This window comes from Camelus bactrianus, chromosome 4 (genome assembly GCF_048773025.1).
Source record: "Camelus bactrianus isolate YW-2024 breed Bactrian camel chromosome 4, ASM4877302v1, whole genome shotgun sequence".
NCBI classification, from domain to species: Eukaryota; Metazoa; Chordata; class Mammalia; order Artiodactyla; family Camelidae; genus Camelus; species Camelus bactrianus.
The window spans coordinates 72,442,393-72,466,558 of record NC_133542.1 but is presented as its reverse complement, the minus strand read 5'-3'; the positions used below and the strand labels follow the sequence as shown (position 1 = coordinate 72,466,558).

The 24,166-nt window shown below is 52.6% G+C and overlaps 1 protein-coding gene across 8 annotated transcripts in view; it reads right to left on the bottom strand.

Moving 5' to 3' along the window:
• Positions 1 to 12,360: 12,360 nt before the first annotated feature.
• The window catches only part of GPR107 (G protein-coupled receptor 107), a 58,810-nt gene continuing 47,004 nt past the window's right edge, over positions 12,361 to 24,166 (bottom strand). The window contains exons 18-20 of one of the 8 annotated variants that reach the window (XR_012506579.1): positions 20,821 to 21,937; positions 15,089 to 15,286; positions 12,361 to 14,457 (exon numbers count right to left, since the gene is read on the bottom strand). Coding sequence is in view for 1 of the 8 variants with exons in the window: in XM_074362392.1 (XP_074218493.1) it covers positions 21,841 to 21,937 (97 nt within the window). In the remaining 7 variants the exon portion in view is untranslated. Of the gene's footprint in view, positions 15,287 to 16,955; positions 21,938 to 22,844; positions 23,038 to 24,166 lie in introns of those variants that run through there. The other 7 variants (XR_012506578.1, XR_012506580.1, XR_012506582.1 and 4 more) reach the window with 7 other exon arrangements.

The window sequence follows — 24,166 nt, the reverse complement described above, 5'->3', positions numbered from 1 at the left end:
GCATCCATCACAGACTCCACACTTCATGTCCGTTTTATTGGTTCTGTTTTGCTATCTCCTCCACTAGAGCATGAGCCCCCAAGGGCAGGAATTCTTGACTTATTTGTAGTTGTATCTCCAACCCCTAGAAGGCACCTGACTTGCAGTGGCCACTTAGCAAACCTCCGAATGAGGGAGGGGTGACACCGGTGCTGGCGGCCTGGGGGTGGACAGAGTATGGCAGGAAGGGGCAGCCCTCCCTCAGGGACCGCAGGGATGAGGTGGTGGGCATGGTGGGCAGTGTCTCTTTGTCCCCACTTTGGCCCAGTATTCAGACCTCAGGGCATCCAGCAAGCACAGAGGAACTGGGGAGACCAAGAAACCCTGCTTCTCAGCCCCTCAGTGCTTCCTCCAACCTCCACATATGCCCCAGTCCAGCGTCTCTCCTGAAGGCCTTGCCTGGGTCAAGCCCCAGGCCCCGGGAAGCCTTCAGGTGGGGTACACTTGCTGGCCTGCTGAAGCCCATTCTGTAAAGGAAGTGGGGAGGTCACAAACCCCAAGAGCTGGGACTGGGCTCACAGTTGGAGGGACCTGGTTTAGACTTGGAAACAGGATGCCCCAACGGTGAGAACTGACTCCGAATGGACACCCGGGAGGGACCCATGGGGAGGGCCACGGAGCTGGTCTGACCAGCCTGAGTGTCGTGCCTGGGAGCAGGGGAGCCAGCATGGGGACCAAGACCTGGTCAGGATGACAGTGATAGGGGTAGCCCTGCAGAAATCCAGGTGCTTCTCCTGGGCCTATTCCTTGCCCACAGCCCACGTGCCAGGCACTGTGCTGGGCACTGGGGACACTGCCATGACCAACATGGTCCATTTCCTTAGGGAATGCAGGGACCTCCCCCCTCCTCTGCCTGCCCCACAGGGGTCCCCAGATTACACTGATGACAAATGCCATGAAAGGAACAGAGAGGGCGCTGGGGGAACGTGCACAGAAACTGCGGGGTGGGGGGCAGGGAGGTTCGTGGGGGCTTCACAGATTCACTGTCATTCAGCAATTTGCTGAGTACCTACTATGTGCCGGGCTGTGGTGGAGCTTACAGTTCGTAAGAAGAGAGGGATAAACAATAAACAATGGACCCAGAGGTGATCATACTAAAAAGTCAGAGAAAGACAAATATCCCATGATATCACTTATATGTGGAATCTAAAAAAAAATGATACAAATGAACTTATTTACAAAATAGAAACAGACTCACAGAGAAAACAAACTTATGGTTACCAGGGAAGAAAGGGTGGGGGGAAGGATAAATTAGGAGTTTGGGATTAACAGATACACGCTACCATATATAAAATAAACAGCAAGGACCTATCGTATAGCACAGGAAACTATATTCAATATCTTATAATAATCTATAATGGAAAAGAATCTGAAAAAGAACACATATGTGTGTAACTAAATCACTTTTCTGTACACCTGAAGCCAACACAACATTGTAAATCAACTATACTTCAATTTTTTTTAATTAAAAATTTTTTTAAATAAACGAAATTCATGAGTAAAATATATCATGTCAGAAGTGAAAACATAACAATAAGGCAGGGAAGTGGGTGGGAAGTGCTGGGGTGGGAGGTGTGAGGTGTTTAATGGCAGGGAAGCCTCACGCAGGAGGCACTATTTGGACAAGGGCCTGAACGGCGGACGACCTGGCCAGGCCCCGCAGTGGAGCCCTGCCGGCCTGTGTGCGGGAGATGAGATCAGACTCCGAGATGTGTTGGTATTTCGCAGGATGTGTGCACTGACTCCAGGCAGGCAGGATGGAAACAGGGACCTCTGGCAGGTCAGTGCATCATCAGCTGGGGTGGCGGGTCCTGAGCAGCAGGGAGGCCGTGGAGAGAGAACCAGTTAGACTCAGGTTATATTTTGAAGATAGCCGTGACAGGGTAGCAGAATGAACTGGGTGGGGCTGTGAGACAAAGAGAGAAAGGAGTGAAGGCCAAGGCCAAGGATTTTGACCTGAGCCACTGCAAGAATGGTTTCCATTTGCTACTGTGGGGAGTGGGCAGGTTTGGAGGCGGGAAGAGCAGGAGTCTGGTTCTGGACGACTAAAGTGTAGGATGCTTATGAGCCGTCCAAGTGGCAATGCGAGGAAGCAGGTGATGCCAGCCCCTGGAGTTCACAGACAGGGCCAGGCTGCAGGGATCAGCTGGGAGTCATTCTACTAGAGATGGAATTTAAAACACTGTGACAGCTTAAGGTCACTAAGGGAGTGAGTGTAGATGAGAACTGAGCCCCAGGGACACAGGTCAGGGAGACAGAGCAGGTGCCGGTGGCGAAGTAGGAAGAGCGCAAAGAGGGTGGGGTGCCCTGGAAGTCCCTGGAAGGAGGGAAGAATGCATTCTAGGAAGAGGGAGAGACACAGGAGCTGGTCGGGCAAGGATGGGCAGAGTGTTCTGGGCCCCCATTTTATGGGGACAGCCTTACCCTCTTTCCTGACCTAGATTTCAGCCCAGAGGGTCCCCTGCCCACATCTAAATGCCTTACCCAGAGCCACGCCAGACTAAGCACTCAGATCCACTCTCTGACGCCCTGTGTTCTCCTGGTGGTTCTGGTTCTTTCTGCCACAGGAGTTCGGTGTTTTTAATGTGAAGGAAAATGTGTGGCCAGGCTTTAAGCCAGGGTTTCACAACCGGATTCCCACTTTCAGAGACTCCTTCTGGCTGCTGCAGACTGGAGGGGACAGAGTCAAGGCTCAGAGGCCGGGAAGGAGCCAGGGAATTTGAGTGGCAACTGAGTAGATGGGGGCTGGGGGATGAGGGAGAGAAAGGGACCAAGTGGAGCCCTGGTTGGAGGCGTGGCAAGGAGCAGGTCATAAACCAGTGCACTTAGAATAATCGAGTTAGCTACCTACCTGTGTAGACAGTAGTCCAAAAGGTACACCTTCAAGGTGTTATGGCAATTGGTGCCTGTATAGGTGGGATTATAAGCATTTTCTTTCCTTATTCTTTTTTTGTTTGTATCGCTCTTTTTGTCTTTCATTTATTTTTTTAAATTGAAGTATAGTTGATTTACAATGTTGTGTTAGTTTCTGGTGTACAGCATAGTGATTCAGTTATACATATGTTTCTTTTCACAGTCTTTTTCATTATAGGCTGTTATACATCATTTAGTTTTCTTCTCTCATCTGTATTTTTGCTTGCATTTAAAAAAATTGGGATGTAATCCACATGACATGAATTCACCATTTTAAAGTATACAATTCAGAGTTTTAGTATATTCCCTAGGTTGGGCAACCATCCCCACCATCTAATTTCAGAATCTCTCTCCTCTGTTCTGTATACACTGTTTTCTACAACTAAACACATTGCTTTGGAGCAAATCAATAAGAAAGATAATCAAATCATTTTGCTCATCTGCGGGTAGCCTGAGGGAGACGCCTTCCTGAGTCAGCCACCAGACCTCGTGGAGACCCTCATGGCCAGGCCTCCCTCCAGACGTGGTGGTGACTCTGAAAGAGGTGGCGGCACTGCCTGGGAATCTGCATTTAATCCAGCCTCCCCAGCCTCTAGTCCTCCCCCTTGCCTTTCAGCAGAGTCCCAGCTCTCATGTTATAAGCTTGCCTGGGAGACTGACACCAGAAGCTTGCTCAGTAGTTCTTCCAGAAAGCTCGCGGGGGAGCGAGGCGTGACACGCACATGGTGGGCAGAGTCTGGATTAAAGAGCCCCCTAGGTCACTGCATCCGGGGTGTCAGAGGCCTCCCCTGCGGAATCAGCAGCTCCACCCTGATCTCCTCTAAGTCTTAGTCTATGTATTCAGTGCCTTAGGGGCTGGGTCCACTTGAGTGTCCCAGAGGCACCCAAACTCATCAAGACAGAAACACAACTTACCCCTTCCTCCCCTCAAAAGAATCTTCTCCCCTTGGCAAATGGTCCCTCCCATACTCAGTGGCTCCCACCAGAAATCTGGAATATCTTAGACTCTTCCTTCTCCCCAGGAACCCCACCCTCTCGATCCATCAGCCCCACCCAGTCCATTGGATTTCCTACTCCCTAAATAGCCCTCAGAGCTTAACGCTTTTCTCCATCCTCCGCACCCTTCCTCACAACAGGGATCATCCCACCACTGCCCTCTCTCAAAGCCACTGTCTGCTGCCTCATCTCTTGGTCCCGCTAACAAGCTGTTACCCACCTGGGGCTGCCCTCCCTCCCCCTCCCATAACTGCGTTGACTGCCTGGCCCTGCGATGTCCAGCACGGACACCCCTCCCACACACGCAGCCGCCGAGCGCTTGAGGTGCGGCCAGTCCCGCTGGAGATGTGCTCCGTGCAGGAAGCGCTCTGGGTTCCGAAGATTCATACAAAACACAAAGAATGAAGAAACTCTCATTCGTGTATTTAAAAAATTTGGTTACGTATTAAACTGATACTATTTCAGATATAACAGGTGAAAAATGTTATTAAAATTAATTCCACCTAAGGTTTTAAAATGAGCCCACTGGAAAATTTAAAATTCCACATGTGGCAACATTATATTTCTATGGGATGGTGCTGTCTTGGATATCTCTTCCAGATTCCACTTAAACACCACCTGCATGGAGCCTTCCCGGGGTCCCACGGGTGAGCGCGGGTCCCCCTGGTGAGCATCTACCCACTGGCACCCGGTCCTGGGCTTTGCTGCACTTTGTGTGACTTAAGGAGGTGTATCCCCAGGAAGTCCTCTCCATTCCTGCAGGTCAGGGGGATGCAAATGGGGGCTGCCTGGATACAGTCCGATACTGGAGGAGGGGGGGTGTTGGCATTTGGCCAGTGGAGGAAGGGAGGAAAAGGGGTCCCACTGGACCCCCAGCATGCAGCATGCGCCCTGAGGCCCAGGTCTAGGCTTGGTCCTGTCCCTCACACGCTGTGTGGTCTTTGACAGACCACTTCCCATCTCAGAGGTAAATTTGATCTTCTCATGGGGGAAGGGTTTATAAGGATCAGAAATGCTCTGTACAAACACATGACAGAGAATTAATATCTTTAACCCCCCTAAGAACTTTTTAAGCTAGTAAGAAAAATATGAATACTTACTAGAAATTGGGGGAAGGACTCAAAGGGGTGATACCCGAGCAAATGACAGCCTCTAGTCAGCACAGACGCTGTCCCTTATAACTCACCAAAGAAGCAAAAAACAAATTGAGGGGAACAAAAAAGTCAATGACTCTAACCCAGTGTTGGCAAAGGAGGGAGAAAACAGGCATCCGGACACCGCCAGGCAGGGTGTGAGTTGGTGCAAACTTTCTGAAGAGCATTTTGGCAGGAAATATCCGTGTTCCCCAACTCAGCCATCCCACTTCTAGGAAATTATCCTAAGCCAACAATGAGAGCTCTATAAAAGTGTTCATCTTCAAAGATGTTACTGTGGCAGCGTTTGTAACAATAACAACAAAAATGGAAACAACTTATACATCCAGAAATAAGGGATTTGTCTACCCAATACGGTGGGATCTTGGACAACAATATTAAATGACAGCATGGATGGAAATCTACTCACATGAGATAGAGCTGTTAAGAGATAGATCTGTTAAGGAGCACAAAAAAGATTTCTAAAACTTTTAGGATGACCCCAACTGAGTGATGAAAAAAATCTGTGTTCATTTTTTTTTAAGTTGAATCATTTTTTTCCTCCAAATTACAAAAACACTGTCAAAAGTGTTGAATCCAGGATCTCCTAAAGAAAAACCAGTCTCAGTGGTATGTATGTCCTGTACAGAAAAGGGTCTGGTCAAATGCTTTGGGTAGGGGGCGAATATCACATCTAAGAGTCAGGGCAAATTAGCCTACTAAAGGCTCTGAGAAGTCCTGCAGGAAAGAAATTTGCTTTAAGTATTTCCAAGCTTATTTTTTCCTTAACTAACTCCAGCTAGCATTTGAAGAACCGTTGTCCTATGGCATAAATAACCATAAGGACCCCATTGTTCTGTGAGTTCTGACTTGCAGGGGAGAAGTGAGGTAGAGTAATGAGGAGGTGAAATGCATCGAGGTGAAGCCTTTGACAAGCATACGTCCTAGAGTGGGCACTGCTGGAGAGGACCCACCCAGCGGCCAGCCCCTTCACCATCTCAGACCTCCTGCAGGTGCCTGGCCCACAGTGGGAGCTGGATAACCACACGCTGGGTTCAGCCAAGCTGATTCGCCCTGTCCTCATAACATGCTTTAGTGGGCTGCTGATGCCAGCAGGAGGAATCGAGGCAGGCAGGGGCTCAGCTGGAGAGAGTGGCGTGGACCACTGTGCCGTGGGTCATGGTCACCAGGGTGGAAGAGGCAGCTCCATGTATCTCAGTGTTCCCTTAGGAAGAATTCTCCAGTCTTTCCCATCCTTCTTGCCTGCCAGGCAGCAGGCTGCATCATTCACCCCGAGTGAATTACTACCCAGTCAGGACAAATGGCAATTGGAGAGGACCAGGGGCTTTTCCTTCACTCATGTCAGGAGTCCCACCACCGTCACATCCACTGGGCCCTCTGGGCAGCAGCCCTGTGTTTTACGGGCTCGTGGAAGTGGCCGATCGCTTCCTCCCTGTTGAGGGAAGGGTGGAGCAGTGGTTAGCACGGGCCCTGGAACCAGACTACACTTCTGGTTGTGCAGCTTTAGGTAAGTTACTGAAACTCCTTAAGCTTCAGTTTCCACATCTGGAAAGTGGGTATAATAAAAATACCACCTCCTGACTGAATCGTTATGAGAATTTAGTGATGTATGGAAATACTTAGCACTACTCAGTAAAGCTTGTGCTGTTATTACTGATGAATAATAATACATTTGTTTTAATAATATTATAATGATTGTTACTGACAAAGGCAGAGACATCATTTCAGGATGCTATCTGTGGAAAGGTCCCTAACCAAGAATGTGAGTGCTGGTCTTGCCTGTGGGGCTTAGGATCAGGCATGAGGCCTCTCTGAGCCTCGGTCTCCTCATTTGTAAGTCGGGCTCACGGTACCCCTTGGGGAGCCTGCTGCCTCGCAGGGCTGTTTCTGGGCCTTGAAAGTGGGGCCTCTCTGGTCAAGGAAGGCGAGGGTATCTCATGAAGTAGCTGAGCGAGTGGGTCTGTGGATGAGAAGCAGGTGCAAAGCCCATCTGGCCTGGGGACAAAGGCCTCCCTCCTCAGTCATCTTGGGCACCCGGGCAGTGAGAAGGGGTCTCTTTGCTCCGAGTCCATGACCATCGTGCCCGACCACCACGAACAGGCAGTGTTCTTTCTGGTCCTCAAAGTCTTTCTGCCCAGTGAGCCTGAGGAGATGCTCCTTCTCTGATCTGCCCCTTTCCCAGAGAAGACTTCAGTGAGGGTCTCGAGAGAGGCTCTCCTCATACGTGGGCAATGGACACACACACACACACACACACACACACACACGCACACACATGCCCCACTCAGAGGCCAAGGGAAGCAGGCAGTTCACTGGTGCTCGCCTGTCCTTGACAACCCCACTAAGGGTTAGTTCTCTGGGTCTGAGGGAGGGTCAGGAGATCCAGGCCTGCCCTGACTCAGATGAAGCAAAAGGGGGATATATGAGAGGGTCAGGAGGAGCCAGGGCAGCCCTGAGAGAGCGCCAGTTCCTCTGACATCCCGGTTCCTGGGTTGCCCGCAACAGAGACCACAGCCAGCCAGTGGCAGCAGAACTGGCAATGGCTGTATGCACAGAAGTGCTTGGGGAACTGAGGGAAAAGCCAGAGAACGGGCTGAGGTGGGGCAGGACCCAGGAATCTCCGGGCTGTGGGGTCCACCAGCAGAGACAAGAAAACAGTGTCTTTAGGCTGAGATGGGCTCTGGCCTCTTCCTCCCCCTCTGCACCCTTTGCCCCAAATTCAGTCCTTGGAGAGACTGTCTGAAGGGCCACACTGCGGTCTGGGGACAACACTGGATGGGGGTGGTGGGCAGGGAAGCCGGTGGGACAGCTCCCACAAGGCTGCCTCAGTGGCAGAGGGGGGTCTCCCTCCAAAGTAAATTGGATGTTTTTTCCAGAATGGGGAACAAATGTTGGGGGGATGGATATCCAGTAGGTGATGCTCACGACCCTTCTTATCCGGGGCAGTTTCCACCTCTGCAGGCAGCATTCTCTGCGCCTCCTGCCCCAGCACCTGCCCACCAGACTGCCTGGTGATTCACAAAGCCCAGTGCTGGGAGAGAGGATCTGATTGGCCCACGTGTGAGTCAGGTGTGGGCCTGGTCCAATCAGCCCTGGCCAGCCAGTTACAGCTTCAGAGGCCCACCCTTAGGAAAGGGGAGCTGGGACACCCCGAATACCATCGACCACAGAATTCGAGAATCCTCAAAGCTAGGAGCTACTATTTGAAGCCCACCAGGTCCAACGTGCCCACCTTGCAAATGGGAGAAAGGAGGACTGAGGCTTGCTTGTCTCTGAGGGGAGGGCGCTGGGGCCCGCGGCTTCTCCCAGGCATGAGAGTGCCTCCTGGAGCCATGGGCTCTCGCAGGGTCAAGCTCAGACACGCTCAGAGCAGGAGCAGCCTTCCTGGAGCGGCGCGCCCTGGAGCCATGACCACCTCGTGCCAGGGAGCTGCTGCCCGCCGCCCGGCCTGCCCCCAGCTCGCCAGAGATGCCTGTTGGTTTCTGAGTCAGGCCCAGGCCCTCCTCATCCCAGGGAGTGCCAGAGTTAGAGCCAGCACAGGGGCTCCTCTGGTCAGAGGCAAAGGATGCTTCCTAGGAGAGCCCCTGCCGGCCGCTGGGCCTGGCCAGCTCCCTGTGTCCCGACCCCCATACGTCAGTTATCTCTGGGCCAACCTGAGGGCAGGACTGCAGGTGTTTTGTTGCTGCTGCTTGGCTAGGGCCTGACCCAGAGCAGAAGCTCCAACAGCACTGATGAATGTGGATGGTGGCTCTTCAGCCCCTTGACTCCTCTTTGGCCGTGACGTGAAGTCCAGCTGTCTCCTAGAGGTCTGCTGTGCCCTGAATTCAGTAACGTCCAGGCCACTGTCCTGGGCTCCAGGCCCACTAACCTCCTTCCAGTGCAGACCTGGACAATCACTCTTACCCTCTGGACCTTAGTTTCCCCATCTGTACACTGAGGGGCTTCAGGGTCCCTTCCGGCTGGAACACTGTGCTGTAACAGCTCTAGGGCGGGGTTCAGTCCTGAGGCATCGGAGCCGAGCAGCACGCAAGTGGGACGCCCGGCCTTCTCCTGGAGCCCTTCGGTTTCCCTAGCTTTCAGACTCGAACTTGGTAAAGAGCAAGCCCCACAGTGACCGCGGCGGGGACCGCCCACCTCGCCCTTGCTGTGCGTCACGCAGTGGGCCAAGGGCTTCCCAAGTGCCAGCTGGCTGAGCCTTGGCACAATCCTGTGACTTAGGCAGCCAGGCCCAGAGAGGTTGAGGAGCTGGGCCGGGGTCACACTGCTGCTGACCAGTCACAGATGTTCAAGTCAGGCTTGACTGATCCCCAGCCTATGAGCTGACAATGTGGTGCAAAAACATCCTGAAATCTGAGTACAAAGAGATGTGTGCTCTGCTGAGACCCAACTTCCTGTTACTCTGCTTGGTTTCAGGGCTCATCAGTGCTGGTAGGAGGCGGGGGGGGGCCACAGGATTTGGGGCTACTTACTGCCATACGGATCAGTGAGCACCCCTACCCCCAAAAAGCCTCTTCCTCCAAACAGCTCTTGGGAGTTTGTTGGGCTGCACCTGCTCAGCTTCTGCAGTTTTGCAGAGGGAGCCTGACAGCATCCCCTGGGGTCCAGCAAACAGCGGAGCATCAGTTGGGCATCTTTAAAGCCCTCATTCTCAAGGGCCTCTGAGGCATCACTAAAATACTGATGTGCAGACAACGCACCCACTCCCCTTGGCGCAGGGAATTCCACACGCCCTCACTGACCGCTGGCCAAGGATGCCTGACCCTGGACTCCATGCCCAGTGTGTGGTCCCTGCCTGCCCTTCAAAGCCCAACCCACTGTGGGGGTTCACAAGGAGTCTTCGTGTGGATCCCGGGAACAGAGAGGTGGAATGTCGTAAATGAGGACATAGGAAGAGCTCCTCTGGTAGGTGGCAGCGGGGGTTGCCCAGGGCTGAGCATTTGGAGATGGAGTTCTGGAAGGGTCTTTCCTGGACTCCTCAGGCCCCATTGCTCTGTGGCTTCATTTATAAAAGAATTGCCTCTGCTCCTTCTGACTGAAGTGCTTCCAGAGTCAGTACTGCACCCCCGCAACAGATGAAATATGGGCTGGGGGCTGGGGCGGGGAGCATCCTTCCTCCCTGCCAGGACCCTGCCCCCACTCCGGGAGCCCCCAGCCCAAGTCACCGCGGCTGGCTCCCGGGTCGGGGCGGGAAGGGCAGAAATGACCTGAGGGCCAGTGGAAGTTGGCCTCTCTTGCCTCCCCGTCCAGCCCAGCATCTCCTGCTCCTTGTGGGTCTCTGTCAGGCTTCACATGAAGGACATGTGCCAACACCAGACTGACTGCAGGGCCCTGGGGCCTGGGGAGAAACTGAAAATGACAAATCCGAGAGAAGGGGAGGCATAGCTTTTGGCTCCTTCTGAACGGACTGGTGGCTTGGGGATGCACCAAGGGCCAACTTGTCTCCAAGGGGGAGGTTTGGCCCTTAGCCTGGTAGGCCCCGGGGCTGGCTGGGGGTAGGGGAGGCCCTGCATCCACTAGACCCTTTACTGCCCGAGTGGCCAGAGGCTCTCCCTGCCCTGCTGCACGGCTGGGTTTCCCAGCTGGCCCCGCTGGAGGAGTAAATACAGCCTTGTTAATAATTCTGTCCGAATCACCCAGCATGTGCCCTGGATGCTCCACGCAAAGAGTGGTTCATAGGGGCCTGGAGAGACTCACTACGTGGAGGTAAAACGACTGAAAATCAGTAAGGCCACATGCTAGTAGGTTTTATGAGACCTGGACAGGGGACAGGAAAGAGCCACACCGTAGGGGCCCACCAATATGCAGGGGGGGGCAAAGGGGCCCGCCTGTGAATTCTAGACGGAATTAATGAGCTTTCTCTCAAAGACAACAAAATCAGCTTTATCCCAGGCTCAGCCCTGGAAGGCTTGTTGCTTCCAGTCAAAACCCACGTGGTGGGTGGAAAGGACCTGCCCAAGGCACAGCCGGGCTCCAGGTCCTGCGTTTGCCATATGGCCATGAGCAGGTCAGTTGTCCCCTGGGACCTCACCTTGGCTGTCTCATCTGTGGACCCAGCTGTGCCCCCCTCATGCTCTCAACGTTGGGTCTGGGGTCAGGTCTGCTGAAATCCCACCTGGCCGCCAGCCCTCAGGGCACTGGTGATGAATGAATGTCATTAGCAGATTCTCTAACAGGCGGGACACTTTGTATAAATCATCCCCTCCTCTCCCATGACAGCTCTTCCAACCTTCATTGATAATTACCCCCTTCTCATCTCAGAATCCTGCCCCACCATTTTCCTGGGAGCCTTTCAGGACCCTCCAGGAAGACTGCAAAGGTTCCTCCAGGCTTCTTGATCCCGTGTGAATCCCCTCTATCAGAGTGTTTATCTGCTGAAGCACTTGATAGTAACAGAAAACCTGACCTACACTGGCTAAAGCATAAAGGAAATTTATTGAGTCATGTAACTCAGAAGTCCAGCAGTATCTACCTTCATGCAAGGCTTGATCCAGGCTCACAGAGCATCTGGGTTTCCTCTCTCCATTTCTGGCTCTGCCATCCTCAGTGTTAGGGCCATTCTCAGGAAGGTGCTCCAACCTGGCTGCAGGCAAAGTGTCCCACTTGCTCACATCCTGCTGGAAGTGACTCAATTCCTCCCCACCACCACCCTGCCACCCAATCAATGTAGTCGGGTGGGGAGACAAGGGATATGCTGATCTGTTTAAACCAACTGAGATTTAAGCCTAGAGCTAGGAGTATGGGGTCAGTCTCACCCAGACCACAAGCCTGAGAAATCTGAGGTCCAGTCTGGGATAAAGAGGAGTTAAAAGTGTGAGAGGCAGCCAGGAGATGTCCCCCACATCACTCCTTTGTGCTATAATTACCAGTGTCCTGGCTGATCAGGTGCAGTCTGACTATATCACCTCCCTGTTAAAACCTGCTGTGCCTTCCCACTGCTCTCATGGTAGAGCCCAACCTCCTTAGCAGAGGGCCTCCTGATGCAACCCACATCCACTTTTCAAGTCTCGTCTCCCTTTGCTCCCAACTTCCCACCCAGGATTCCAGCTCTACTGGTTTTGTCCAAATGTGCCAGGCTCTCTCTCATCACTGGCCTTAGCACATGCTGTTCCCCCTGCCTAAACACCTTTCCACCACCACTCTCTTCATCGAGCTAGTTTCATCCTGTACAAAATGGTACTCCCTCCGCGAAGCCTTTGATCTAGCCAGGGTTGGGTGCACAGGCCCTGTGCTCCCACAGATACCTCTCAGTTTGGATCACTACTTTTTTTAAAACAGCTTTAGTGAGCTATAATTCACATACCATACAATTCACCCATTTAGAGTGCACAGTATATTCACAGAATTGCACAACCATCACCAGGATTTTAGAACATTTTCCTCACTTCCAAAATAAAAAACCCATATTCTTCAGCAGTCACCCCCCCCAACCACCCTCCCCCAGCCCCTGGGGACCACTAATCGACTATCTGTCTCTAGACTTACCTATTCAGGACATATTATATAAATGGAATCGTACAACAGGCAGACTTTTGTGTCCTTTTTCTTGTAGCAGAATGTTGCCAAGTTTCACCCGTGTTGTAACATGTGTCAGTACTCCATTCCTTTTTATTGCTGAATAATGCTCCTTTGCACGACTAGGCCACTTTTATTTACCTATTCATCAATGATGGACATTTGGGTTATTTCCAAGTTTTGGCTGTCAGGAACAACGCTGTGATGGATATTTGTATCCAAGTTTTTGTGTGGACATCTGTCTTCATTCCTCTTGGCTGTGCACCTACGAGTGGGACTGCTGGGTTATGTGGTAACTCTACGCTTGATCCTGCTGATGTCCTCTGAAGCAGACATGTTTCAATTTTGATCAACTCCAGTTTATCTTTTTCATTGTTGCTTGTGCTTTGGTGTCGTATCTAAGAAACCACTGCCTAATACAAGGTCATAAAGATTTACCCCTATGTTTTCTTCTAAGAGTTTTATAGATCTTAAGGGTATGATCCATTTTGAGGTAATTCTGGCATATAGTGTGAGGCAGGGATATTAATTTACAAATTTACTTTTTGCATGTGGATGTCCAGTTGTCCCAGCAGCACTGGTTGAGAAAAAAAAAATTCTCAATTGAGTTGAATGGTTTTGGCACCCTTGCCAAAAATCAATTGACCATAAAAGTATGGGTTTGTTTCAGGGCTTCACTATTTCACTGAGCTCTGTACTTATACTTAATGCCAGTACCACATTCTCATGATCACTACAGCTTTGTAGTAAGTTTCAAATTGAGATGTGTGAGTCCATTAGCTGTTCTTTTTTCAAGATTGTTCCTGCTATTCTGGACCCCTTGCATTTTGCGTATGAATTTTAAGGTCAGCTTGTGAATTTCTGCAAAGTGAGCTGGGATTTAGGTAGGGAATACACTGACTTCACAGATCAATTTGGGGAATATGGTCATCTTAACAATATTGTCTTCGGATCCATGAATATGAGATGGCTTTCCATTTGTTTAGATTGTCTTGGATTTTTTTCCATGTTTTCATTTTCAGAGTATAAATTTTATACTTGTTACATTTATCCCTAAGTATTTTAATCTTTTTGATGCCATTGTAAATGGAAATGTTTTAATTTCACTTTTTGGATTGTTCACTACAAGTGTATAGAAATAGCTGATTTGTGTATATTGATCTTGTAACCTCCTCGCCTGCTTTTGTGTCTTTATACTAAACACAGTAGGCAGGCACTTTTAAAAGGTCACTTCGCTGAGGCATGGCAAAGGCTGCAAGAGGGGCAAGATGCAAGGCAGCTGCTGACGCTGTAATCCAGGTGAGGGGTGCGGGGACTGGCCCGGCCAGTGGCAGTGGGGAGAGCCACAGGCCTGGGATGGGGTGGGGGAAAGGGAAGTATCGAGGATAAAGCCCACGTTTTTGGCCTGGATCATATTTACCAGGATTGGGGAGGGGGTGTGGAAACTGCATTTTGAAAGTGTGGCTTTGCAGTGCCATTAGAACAGTCCAGGAGGCAGCTCAGGACAGCTGTAGGCTGGAAATAAAGTCCTGAGTATCGGAGAGCAGGGAAAGAGCTGGGACGCTGCCTGAGGAGCTCAACACCAAGGGATGGACAAAGGAAGCCAACAGGGGCCAAGCAGCTGGAGGGAGGAGGAAAATTAGCACAAGTTGAATCATGCTGGTGTGGAATTCGAGGAGGGCGGTGGAAGGCGCAAGGTGATGGGAGCCGAGGGTGGGTGTCTGGAGAGGGGAAGGGTCCTGCTGTGTCACAAGCTTCTCAAGTCACGGCAGGTAATAACCAAGCCCCAAAGGTTGCAGGAGACTTTCGCCAGTGGTACCCAGACTGCAGTGAACTGGGGGTGCTGGAAGGTAAGAGCAGACTTGAGAAGTTTGGTATGAACTGGGGGGCAGGGGGCTGCTGCTGAGCCAAGGGAGGTTTTGTTTTTAATGGGAAAAACTTGAACACACTGTAGTGCTGCTGGGAAGGGGCCAGTTAAAATGGGAAGGGTGGGAGGAAGGAGGGGAGGAAGCAGAGGCAAGCCTCCCCCCGTGCACCCCCAGTCCTCCTCTCCCACCATGTGGCATGAGCCAGACTCACACTATTTATACTGTGGCCCGGCAGACACTAGTGTGTTGAGTGCTCTGCAGCCTCAGCGAGGCTTGCGGACTGGAGCCCGGCCCTGAATGAGATGAGAAACTGAACGGCTGATGCATAGCCCCAAGCTCGGTTCTGCAGATGTTTCCACGAGCAGATGCCTCGGTTTTATGCAGATCAGCATCCCTGGCAAACTGGGAAGGAGCAGTGGGCGGCGCGGCTCCTGCACGGGGCAGGACCCCTTGAAGTCCAGTCCCCAAACGGCTGAGCCAGCGCCTCCTCACGTGGGGGGCCAGGCCAGCGCTACAGCTGGGGGGATGCTCAGAAGCGCCCCCGGTGCACGCAGCTCGACGGCGTGGGTCTGCAGGAGTAAGTCAGCACTTCCTCACCCCACTTACAGCCTCACCACTGTGCAGCCTGAAGGACGGTGCAGCTATCAATGTGCCGACCCAACAGATTCCCGGTAAAGGGCAGGACGTCCAAAGGCGGTGGTCACAGCTCCGGGGGAGGACTTCACAGGGACCGGGGCAGCCGGCTGCTCTCAGCAAGGCAGATCTGGGTCAGACGTCCGCTCCCGACTTCGCTTGCTCTGCCGGCTCATTAGACAGAGAAACCAGAAGGCGAGTGAGCTGTGGTTGAAGCCACAGGCACAGGCCTTCCTGACACTGAGCCTGCACCCCCAGGGACAGGCAGCCCAGGCGGCTGCCCCTCCTGCCCTGCCTGTACCCCTCACCCGATTACCACTGCTACTCATACGTGTGCCCCTGAATGACCAGGGCAAGTCTCAAGAAGGGAGCTGGGTCACACCAGTGGTTCTCCAGGTGTGACCTGGGACCAGCTGAGGCGGCATCACCAGGGAGCTCATCAGAATGCAGCTTCTCAGGCCCCGCGGAGACCTGCTGAATCAGAAGCCCTGGGCCCTCCCTGCTCCGGTGTGAGCAGCACTGGATTAGGTGGTCCCCACGCCTTTCCTCAGCCCTCCCCTCTGGCGCAGGCTCAGCCCCTCTCACCCTTGGGTCTTGCCTGATTTCTGGGCTCCACTCTTTGAGTGCCCTGTCCTTGCGCCCCAGGCTTTGTTCCACAGATGCCCTTGGTCACCCAAGGCTTCCGCAGAGTCAGGAACGAGCTGTGGGTGAGGCGTGGTCACCAACAGGATAACCTAGGCCAAATGACGTGGACTCTGAGGTCCCTTCCACTCTTTGAGCTTCTAAGATACGGTGAACGGAGGGTCATTCTAATGCTCCTACAAACACAGCAGCAGTAACCAACAGAGCAGCAGGCCAGGCCCCCGACTTAGCCTTCATCACCTGCCCCCACTCCACGGCACCAAGGTCGGAGCCAGGAGACCTGTGTTCCCGTCTCAGCTCTGACACTTATTGGCTAGGTGACCTGGAAGTGGAGGGCGAGACACAGCCTTCTCTAGGCCTCAATTTTTGCAGCTTTAAAGCCAGGGCTTTGGATGGGAAAATCATTACAACCGTCTCCTGGGTGGAAGAAGCCATACACCCAAGTGTATGACTCCCCGAACTCCCCTCCATAAGGTTCTAGGATAGATGAACTAACCTATGGCCTAGACTTCAGAGCAGTGGCGGTGGTAGCTTTGCAAAGGGGGTGGTTTTGAATGAGAAGGAGTGCAGGGAACTTCAGGGGCTGGTGGAAATGTTCCATCTCGATTATGGTGGAAGCCACAAAACTGTTCACACACTCATCAAAACCCGTCCAACTATATGTTGAAAAGGGGTACATTTTACTGTATGTAAGTTATACCTCAGTTTGAAACATTCTTAGTAAATGAAGGGGTTTAGGATTTGGATGACTTCCAAAAATGCTCTAAGTCTGAAATCTCAGATTTCTCTGATCCTATGGTGGGACGACCAGCAGGGCTATCTGATAACCCACATCACAAGGGGGCGCGGGCTTGACCCCACAGTCTCCGCCACCATCACTCCTCAAATGGGCCAGCCCCTGACCCAGAAGGCAGCCACCGCCCCCAGTGGACGTAGGACACCGTAAACTGCAACTGATTTTCAGTTTGTTCTGAAACAAAGCCTCTGGAGTTAAAGTCATGTTTGAGTTTCAATAGCGACTGCCACAGATGAGCCAAGATACAGGGAACTTCTCTAGTACGTGTCACTGTTGTCAGCGGGAGCCAGTGGGAGGCAGTTAACTAATTTAATGAACAAAAACCACAAAGAAAAAAATTATCAGAGGGAGGTGGAGAAAAGAGAGCAGCCAGGAGTCAGTGACTCCCTCAGGTTACAAACATACGTTCCGTCATAGAATCTTTATTTTACATGTTTGCATCACAGCGAGAGAATCTGTCCCCCATAGCACCCCGATCGGAACCCCCACCCGCTCGTTATGTTTCCATAAATACTCTTCAATGGTCATTAGTGTTAAGAAAAATACTGAAAACTTCTTCTGCATCCCAATATAAGCTGGAAATATTTACAGACATTTTCTCCCCCCAAATGAAACTTATTTCTGGATTAGGTGTGTCTTGAGTTCGAGGTCACTGACTAGGCAAATCCAGTTTTTGATCTGCAAAAGCTGCTTACGGCGTCAACCTTGTGTGGACAGGGTTTCTGGATCGTTTTGTGATGAGTGCCTTAAATGCTGGGAAGTTTGACTGTCTGGCCCCGACTGGTTGCTCACCACCAAACCTCAAACCCCCGCCTTGAAGTCAGCCTGCTGTCTTGGGAGTGAGTGGGCTTTTCTGTCTCACTTTGCCTTTACTGACTTTATCAAGAACTCCTCCTTCCCACCGGCCTGTGCGCAGGCCTCCTGCCGCTAGAATCTCAAAGGTCCCTGGCGCAACACGACCAAATCCTTGCTCCCGCACCTCTCTGTCCCCCCTCCCCGTGTGCTTTCGTTACACACCTCTCAGGCATGTGCACGTCCCACATCCTAGCAGTGAGTCAGGGAAAAACATCCTCTCTTTCACGCACAAGCCCCGCAGAGACAGCGGACACACCGCCAGGCAACAGAAGCAGAGTGGATGGGGGGACGGAGAGGGTTCAGCTTGACGAGCAATGACTGAGCTCCAGGTGCTGGTGACAAGACCCACGTCAACTCAGGTGGACCTCTTTTAAGATCTCCTGCCAAAAACAGCCCAGAGAAAACTGGCATAAAGGACAAATCTTCTAGAAAGTCTGGTATAGTTTTTGATAATACTAAGAGGTATCAATTCAAGGTCTAACTTCTTTAGTGGGGAAGCCATTACTTTGCTGGATTCTGAAGGCAAAAAAAAGCAGCAGGCCATAGGCATCCTAACTTGGCTTATTCTGAATCTGTTAAAAGGCCGGAGTGGGTCAGAGAAGCCAGGGGTGAGGCGTGGAGGGTGGGGACACGGTGAGGAGTGGGCTAGGACCTACATCCTCTGAAATTCAGCTGCTCGGTTGCACAAGGCACCAACTTTCAACCACTTTCTACCAGGCGTACGGAGCAGGGCCAACAATGTCATCAGACAGTCTTGCGTCCTAAGAGCCTTCCTTGAAGGAAACGTTCCAGGATGGGGATATGGCCAGAACCACTCACAATTAAAACTGGCATCTTGACACTGCTCCTCGGTCGGTAAGGAGCGGCTCCTTGTGGCAGATTCTTAAGTACTAAAACAAGACAAGGTTTCAGTGCAGGGGCAGAACATCATACACGGTCCAAAGCAATAACATATGACGTCAGTATGTGCTCTCATGATAAAAATCTTCCTTAGCCTGGAAAATACATCCTTCACACAGCTGCTGGGAGAAGATGCTGCAATGCACCGAAGGCTTCAGTCTGTATTCCCAGACTGACTCCGTGGATGGATGGGCGTGGGCCGCAGCGGGGGGGTGAGGGAGGGGAGGCTGTGGAACAGGAAGGAGCAGAGATCCTGATGAGACCACAGAGCGAGTGGACACCTCGCCGTGACAGCCATGTGAAGTGGACTGATGAACAGACTGGTTGCTGCCTCCACTGGCTGGACATGTCCAGGGTAAAAAGCTGGAAATTCTACTCTAAAGTGGTTTCTTGAAAGAAAACTGACTCAGGCTATGACCTAAGAAACCATCTGTTTTACACCAGAGACAGCTCCTCTTTACCAGAGAATGAGCCGTCCATCCACCAGTCGCACTCAGCAGCATAAACCACACTGCTGCTGAAACTGCAAAGCACTGAGGGACAGAGACACAGGCAGACGGAGTCTCTGGCTACCCTTAAGAGCCAGAAATAAGAGATCAATGATTGTCCTTGTTGTCCAAGAAGTAATTTTCTAGCAAAATACGACACTTTATTAAAGGAAAATAAATCCTTTACTTCCTAAAATCTCACAGCCAGCCGCACTCCAGGCCACAGCAGATTTCTCAGAGGAAGCGCAGATACTGTGCGTAGGCAGAAATGGAGCAGGAGCACAAAGCGAAGCTATAAATACCACCAGTCACTCTATGATGTGCGCCGACCCTTTCTGCCCAGTCCCTGAAACACTGAAAGGCCTTAACCGCTGGAACACGGAATCACAAAGAGCCCAAGTGGACTGAAAATCAGGCTGCAGGAAGTGAGCTGCTGGCTGGTGAAACGACTTGCCTCTGGACCCCAATCAGTCATCTGTACTCAAGAGCAGAGCTGAATGCTGGTCACAGCTATTAAGCGACAGAGAAAGAGAACAGGTTTTTATAGAACAGGACAGAGAGCCAAAACCATTTCGTAAAAACGTGAGCTACCACCTCTTTTCCCGTCTTGGGCTGGGGTTTTGATTTCTCTTGATCACTGGCCTGACTTCAAATCTCCTGCCAGTTACAACCCAGGACATGGGCAGACAGCCTGCCTTCATCTCTAACCACCACATTAGCTCCTCCGCACCTTCCTGTTCCAGACGGGCTGCGACTGTGAAACTGCAGCCGCCTGTGAGCGAGCCCAGAGGGCCGCCTGGGACTTGAAGGAGGCCCCGTCCCACAAAGAAGTCCAGGCCTCTGGCACGCCCTCCTGTGGCTGCTGGGGCTCAGGGACCTGCCGGGGAAGGAGGCAGGGGGCACCACCTGGCGCCGGCCCCCACGAGCTCTGCCTCGTCCCCCCAACTCCTTCACTCGCCTCCTTCCCCGCTGCCGGCACATGAAACAAGGCCCCCTCCGCGGAGACCCCTCTCGGGGGAGGTTTCCTCCTACCTCCGATTCTTGCCAAGGAGCCTGTGGCCTAGTCAAGAACATCTGCTCACAGGCAAACAGCAAGTGCGTCCCTCCGAGGAGAGCGCTGAAGCGGGTTTTGGCCACAGCCTGAGACACATTTTGAAGGCCTGGGATTGTGTCCACACACAGGAAAACAGAGTCTGAAAAATACTGCCATCCACCCTGCAACTTCCTTCTCCTGTCACACAGCTCCAAGTTAACTTTAAAAAAAAAAGTCTCTTAGATGAACACTGAGGGCCTATTTCCTTGCTCCTGGAAAAAGGAAGACACACAAACCCTCCCCTAAAGTACCTGCGGAGGCGAGAAGCAACGGCCTCAGAGGACGCGGGGCAGAACCGGGCCTCCGCGCGGGGCGGGGCGGGGCAGAACCGGGCCTCCGCGTGGGGCAGGGCGGGCAGAGGGCTCATCAAAGTGCATGAAAAGGACACCTGCTTCCTCACTGTCATTCGGGAAGCGACGACAGCACAGGACAGGGAAACACTGTTTTCTGAGTAGGGACTCCTCAGGTTCCCAAACCGGGGACGCTGAGCGCCACGCTTAAACCCTGTGGCTTCTGACGGACCCTTCCAAGCCAGAGTAAGAAAACCACCAGACATGGTCACTGTCCAGCACCCAGGAGGCGAGCCCCCGCTGGGAGTGCTCAGGCTTCTGACACCCGTGGGCGCTGGGAGCCACCCCCACCCAGCCGGCCGGCCCCCCGCACTAGGAAGCTTCCCCATCTTCAGCCGGGGCAACCAGAGCCTTAGGAGGAAATGACTGGCAAGCACTGCCACGCCCTCAGGCACCATGGGCTCTCTGGGCTTGTCCTGCTAGCCCAAGGCCGTAGCGAGGAGGTGTAACGCTGCTCACCCGAGACAGCCACCTGTGCTCCTCTCCGAGCTCTGGAAGTTTGGGAGGGAAGCCCACCAAGTTTCTGTGAAGGTCCCACCATCCCCACACCCTGCGAGTACAACCCCGCTCCGCACACTCACTTCCTCTGCACGCATAGCCCCGGACCACAGGGCCGAGGTCGGCCTCACTCCTGACAGCAGGCCTACTGGCTTCTAGGGAACGCTTTTTAACGATGACAGCCTGCTTGTACTTGAGGGTTTGCTTCAACATTATCCTTCTGTCTCAGCTGCTCCTTCAGGAAGCGTCCTTCCCACGTCCCTGTGTCCTGATCACACAGAACAGACACAGCTGCGAGAGGAGAGGGACATTAGAGACGGCGCTGTTCTGGGCAGCCGGGTGAGCCAGATGTTCAGGGAAATCCTACAGGAGAAGCTTTTTCAGCTTAAAAACATTTCTGTCCCTCCATTGGGCAACGCAGAACACACTTCAATCAAGAAAACGATTTCCCACCAGCTGGGCCAGGTTGAGTCCCGGGGCCCTGACTCTGACAGTGACACTGCAGCCCTCCGAGGACTGCTGCCTCCGGTCACTCTCAGAATCTGGGATAAAGCTCTGGGGCAGGGTTCAGGGCCAGGAATCCTGGGGCGGACACTACGTACTACACTGGGTCTTGACTCTGCTTTCTAAAAGAACCTAACCTTGTTCGTTTTCATCCCCAAAAGATGCCGCAGTACTCTCCCTCCTTCCCCTTCTCTGCAAGTCCCTGTCCCCTCTCCGGACAACCACTCATTTCCTAAAGCCTCACCCCTGTGCCCGAGTGTCTGTGGACACACTGCTGTCCGCCTTCCCCCGTCACCGACACTGAGAGTTCCCAATTTAAAAAAACAGAAATGTAAATTAAAACCCAAGTCTTCCTTTTATCCTCCTCCTCTCTTCATCCCTCCCCACCACTCCCACCTGCAGGAGAATTCGAGCTGCCTATAACCAGCCACAGATCCAGCTTCCATAAAAGAGAGTGAAAAATTAGGTTTCCGTGGCCCTTTGCTCCCAGCCACGTGCTGTGCTGTCTCCGTCGAGAGGTGCCCACTGCTCTCGCTCCCCGATAGGACTAGGAATAAATTAAACATGTCCTCTGCCAGCCTCGCCTCCGAACTGCTCCATCACGCGGTGCCTTCCCAGTCGCCCTGTGGCTCCACCGAACCATTGGTCACCTTCTTGACTTTCTTCATGTTCTCCATCACCCCTGATGTCGTCACTCTGTGTGAGGAAAAAACAATGAGGGAAACCTCAGTCTCCAGGTAAAGGGCCACCTCCACCATGGCACAGTGGCTACAAGGGGCGAAGGGCACTGGCTCTGGCACTAGACAGACCTGGGTTCCAGTCCTGACCCAGTTCTCTGCGTCACAGTGTAACACGTAATTCCCACTTCCCAGAAGTGTCATGAGGGAGAAGTGAGAGTCCCCAGCCTGCCGAGCCACCGCACGTCAGCTGTCATCACAGCTGTAACCAGCGTCATCCTCTTTTTGTCACCGCCTCCACAAATTTTTAAGTTATATATGTTCACTACTCATGATTAGGAGACCAGTATCTGTATCATAATTAATATTCTGGGGAAAAAAGCCAATCAATGGTAGACATTTATATTAACCAGCCATGGTGGCTCATTCTGCGTCCTGGGATAGAACCACGGGTTTGGAGGAACCGTCTGGGCCCAGAGATTCTTTGTAAATTAGAGACAGAGAACAGACCTGGTTTTCTGCAAACCCAGGCCCTCCCTGGTCTCTTCAGGCCAAGGCCATGCTGATGGCTCAATGGCATGCAGCTCTGCCCCCGCTGTGTGCTCCCAGGCAGGGGCCTGGCTCTTGGTTGGTGCCAGGCACTAAGGAGGTGCCACTGGGCCCTTCACCAACACGTGGATCAAAAATGGAAGAACACCAGCCTCCAAGAGCACGAGGCGCTGAGCACAGTTGCCCTTTCCAGAGAGTGCACCCTGACATCTCTTGAGGAGGGTCCATGAGAAGACAGCCCCTTGTCTCACAAAATGTGAGCGTGACAGAGTCTATGGATCTCTGCACCCACGAAGCCACTGAGTGGCCTGCATGCGGGCCCACCCACTCCTGCTCCCCTTCCCAGCTCCTTCTGCCCTGACTAACGAACGACCCACCCTTCCGCAGCTCCAGATGCACAGCTCCACCGCAGCACCGTCTACACTGTCATGTTGCTCCAGCGGGAGATGCAGGCTCCCCGAGCGCAGTGCTGAGGGGGCGCTCACGCCAGGCCCAGTGCGCCGGCCAGGCCAGCCTCTTGCTGCCGAGCCCCATGCCTGGGTCCCGCAGCAGTGGTCCTGCCACTAGGGCCTGCTCAGGGAAGAGCTTTTTTGAGCTGAGATGGCCACTCCTGACTCCCAGAGGGCACCGGCCTCAAGGGCTGGCTGCTCCTGAGGTCTGAGGCAAGGGGGCCACGGTGCCAAGCCAACAGAGGTGCCCACTGTGGGATCAGCACAGAAGAGTGGGGAGGACGGAGAAGCGAGAGGAGCAGGGAGGAGGAGCAGGAGCTCCAGCAGAGGCGGAGAGGGTGGACAGCCCCAGCTGCCTCTCACCCTCCTCTTTTCTGTGTTGAGCACTGTGTCTCTGTGTGTGCAACCAAAAGGGCCTAATGAATGTGGACAAAAAGAGATGATGCTCCTTCTGCCATGAGGTGCCACCTACTGTGGCTTGGGCCTCAGGGGCCCATGGACACATCTGTTCCTGGAACCAAACTAAATCTAAACTCTAAAATCTCTGGGCTTGAAATGTGGAGAGGCTTGGTGAAGAGACGACTCTATTAGTCTCCAACTCCTGTCTCTACATTCCTTGGCTGCCCGCCTGAATGAAAGCAGCAAGCAAAAAGAGTTAACAGCAACTGTGAAGGTGGCGCTCTGGAACGGGAGCTCCAAGGCCACCTCTGGGCCCTGGAACCCACACCAACCGTCTCTTCTCTCTCTCACTTCCCAGGATGACAGAACTAGCTCAGACCACTGAGGATATGCATAGCCCATGAGGTGGCTTCAAGTCTGATCACTGGAACTGCATCCAACACTTCTTAACTTGCAGAATTTATGATAAATTCTATTATCAAAATCAGTAAGCCTCTGTAAGCTTTAGCCCAAAGAGAGATGTCAAAAGAAATAGAAGAAAAAGACAGAAAGGCAGTGCTACTTCTGCTCACGCCCTTATCCCACAGGCTCAGACGGAGCCTGGAGTGAGGCCTGGCCCAGAGGCAGGGTGGACGCACTCTACCCTGGGGCCAGACTCACTTTCCGAATGCACTGCGCTCCTCGAGCTCAGCAGGTGATAAGGGAGATAAAAAAAACAGTTTGAATGAAGGGGGTGGGTATAGCTCAGCGTGTGTTTAGCATGCATGAGGTCCTGGGTTCAATCCCCAGTCCCTCCATTTAAAGAAAAATACAAAAAAAGAAAAAGAAAAAGAGGTTAATGAGAAAGTACC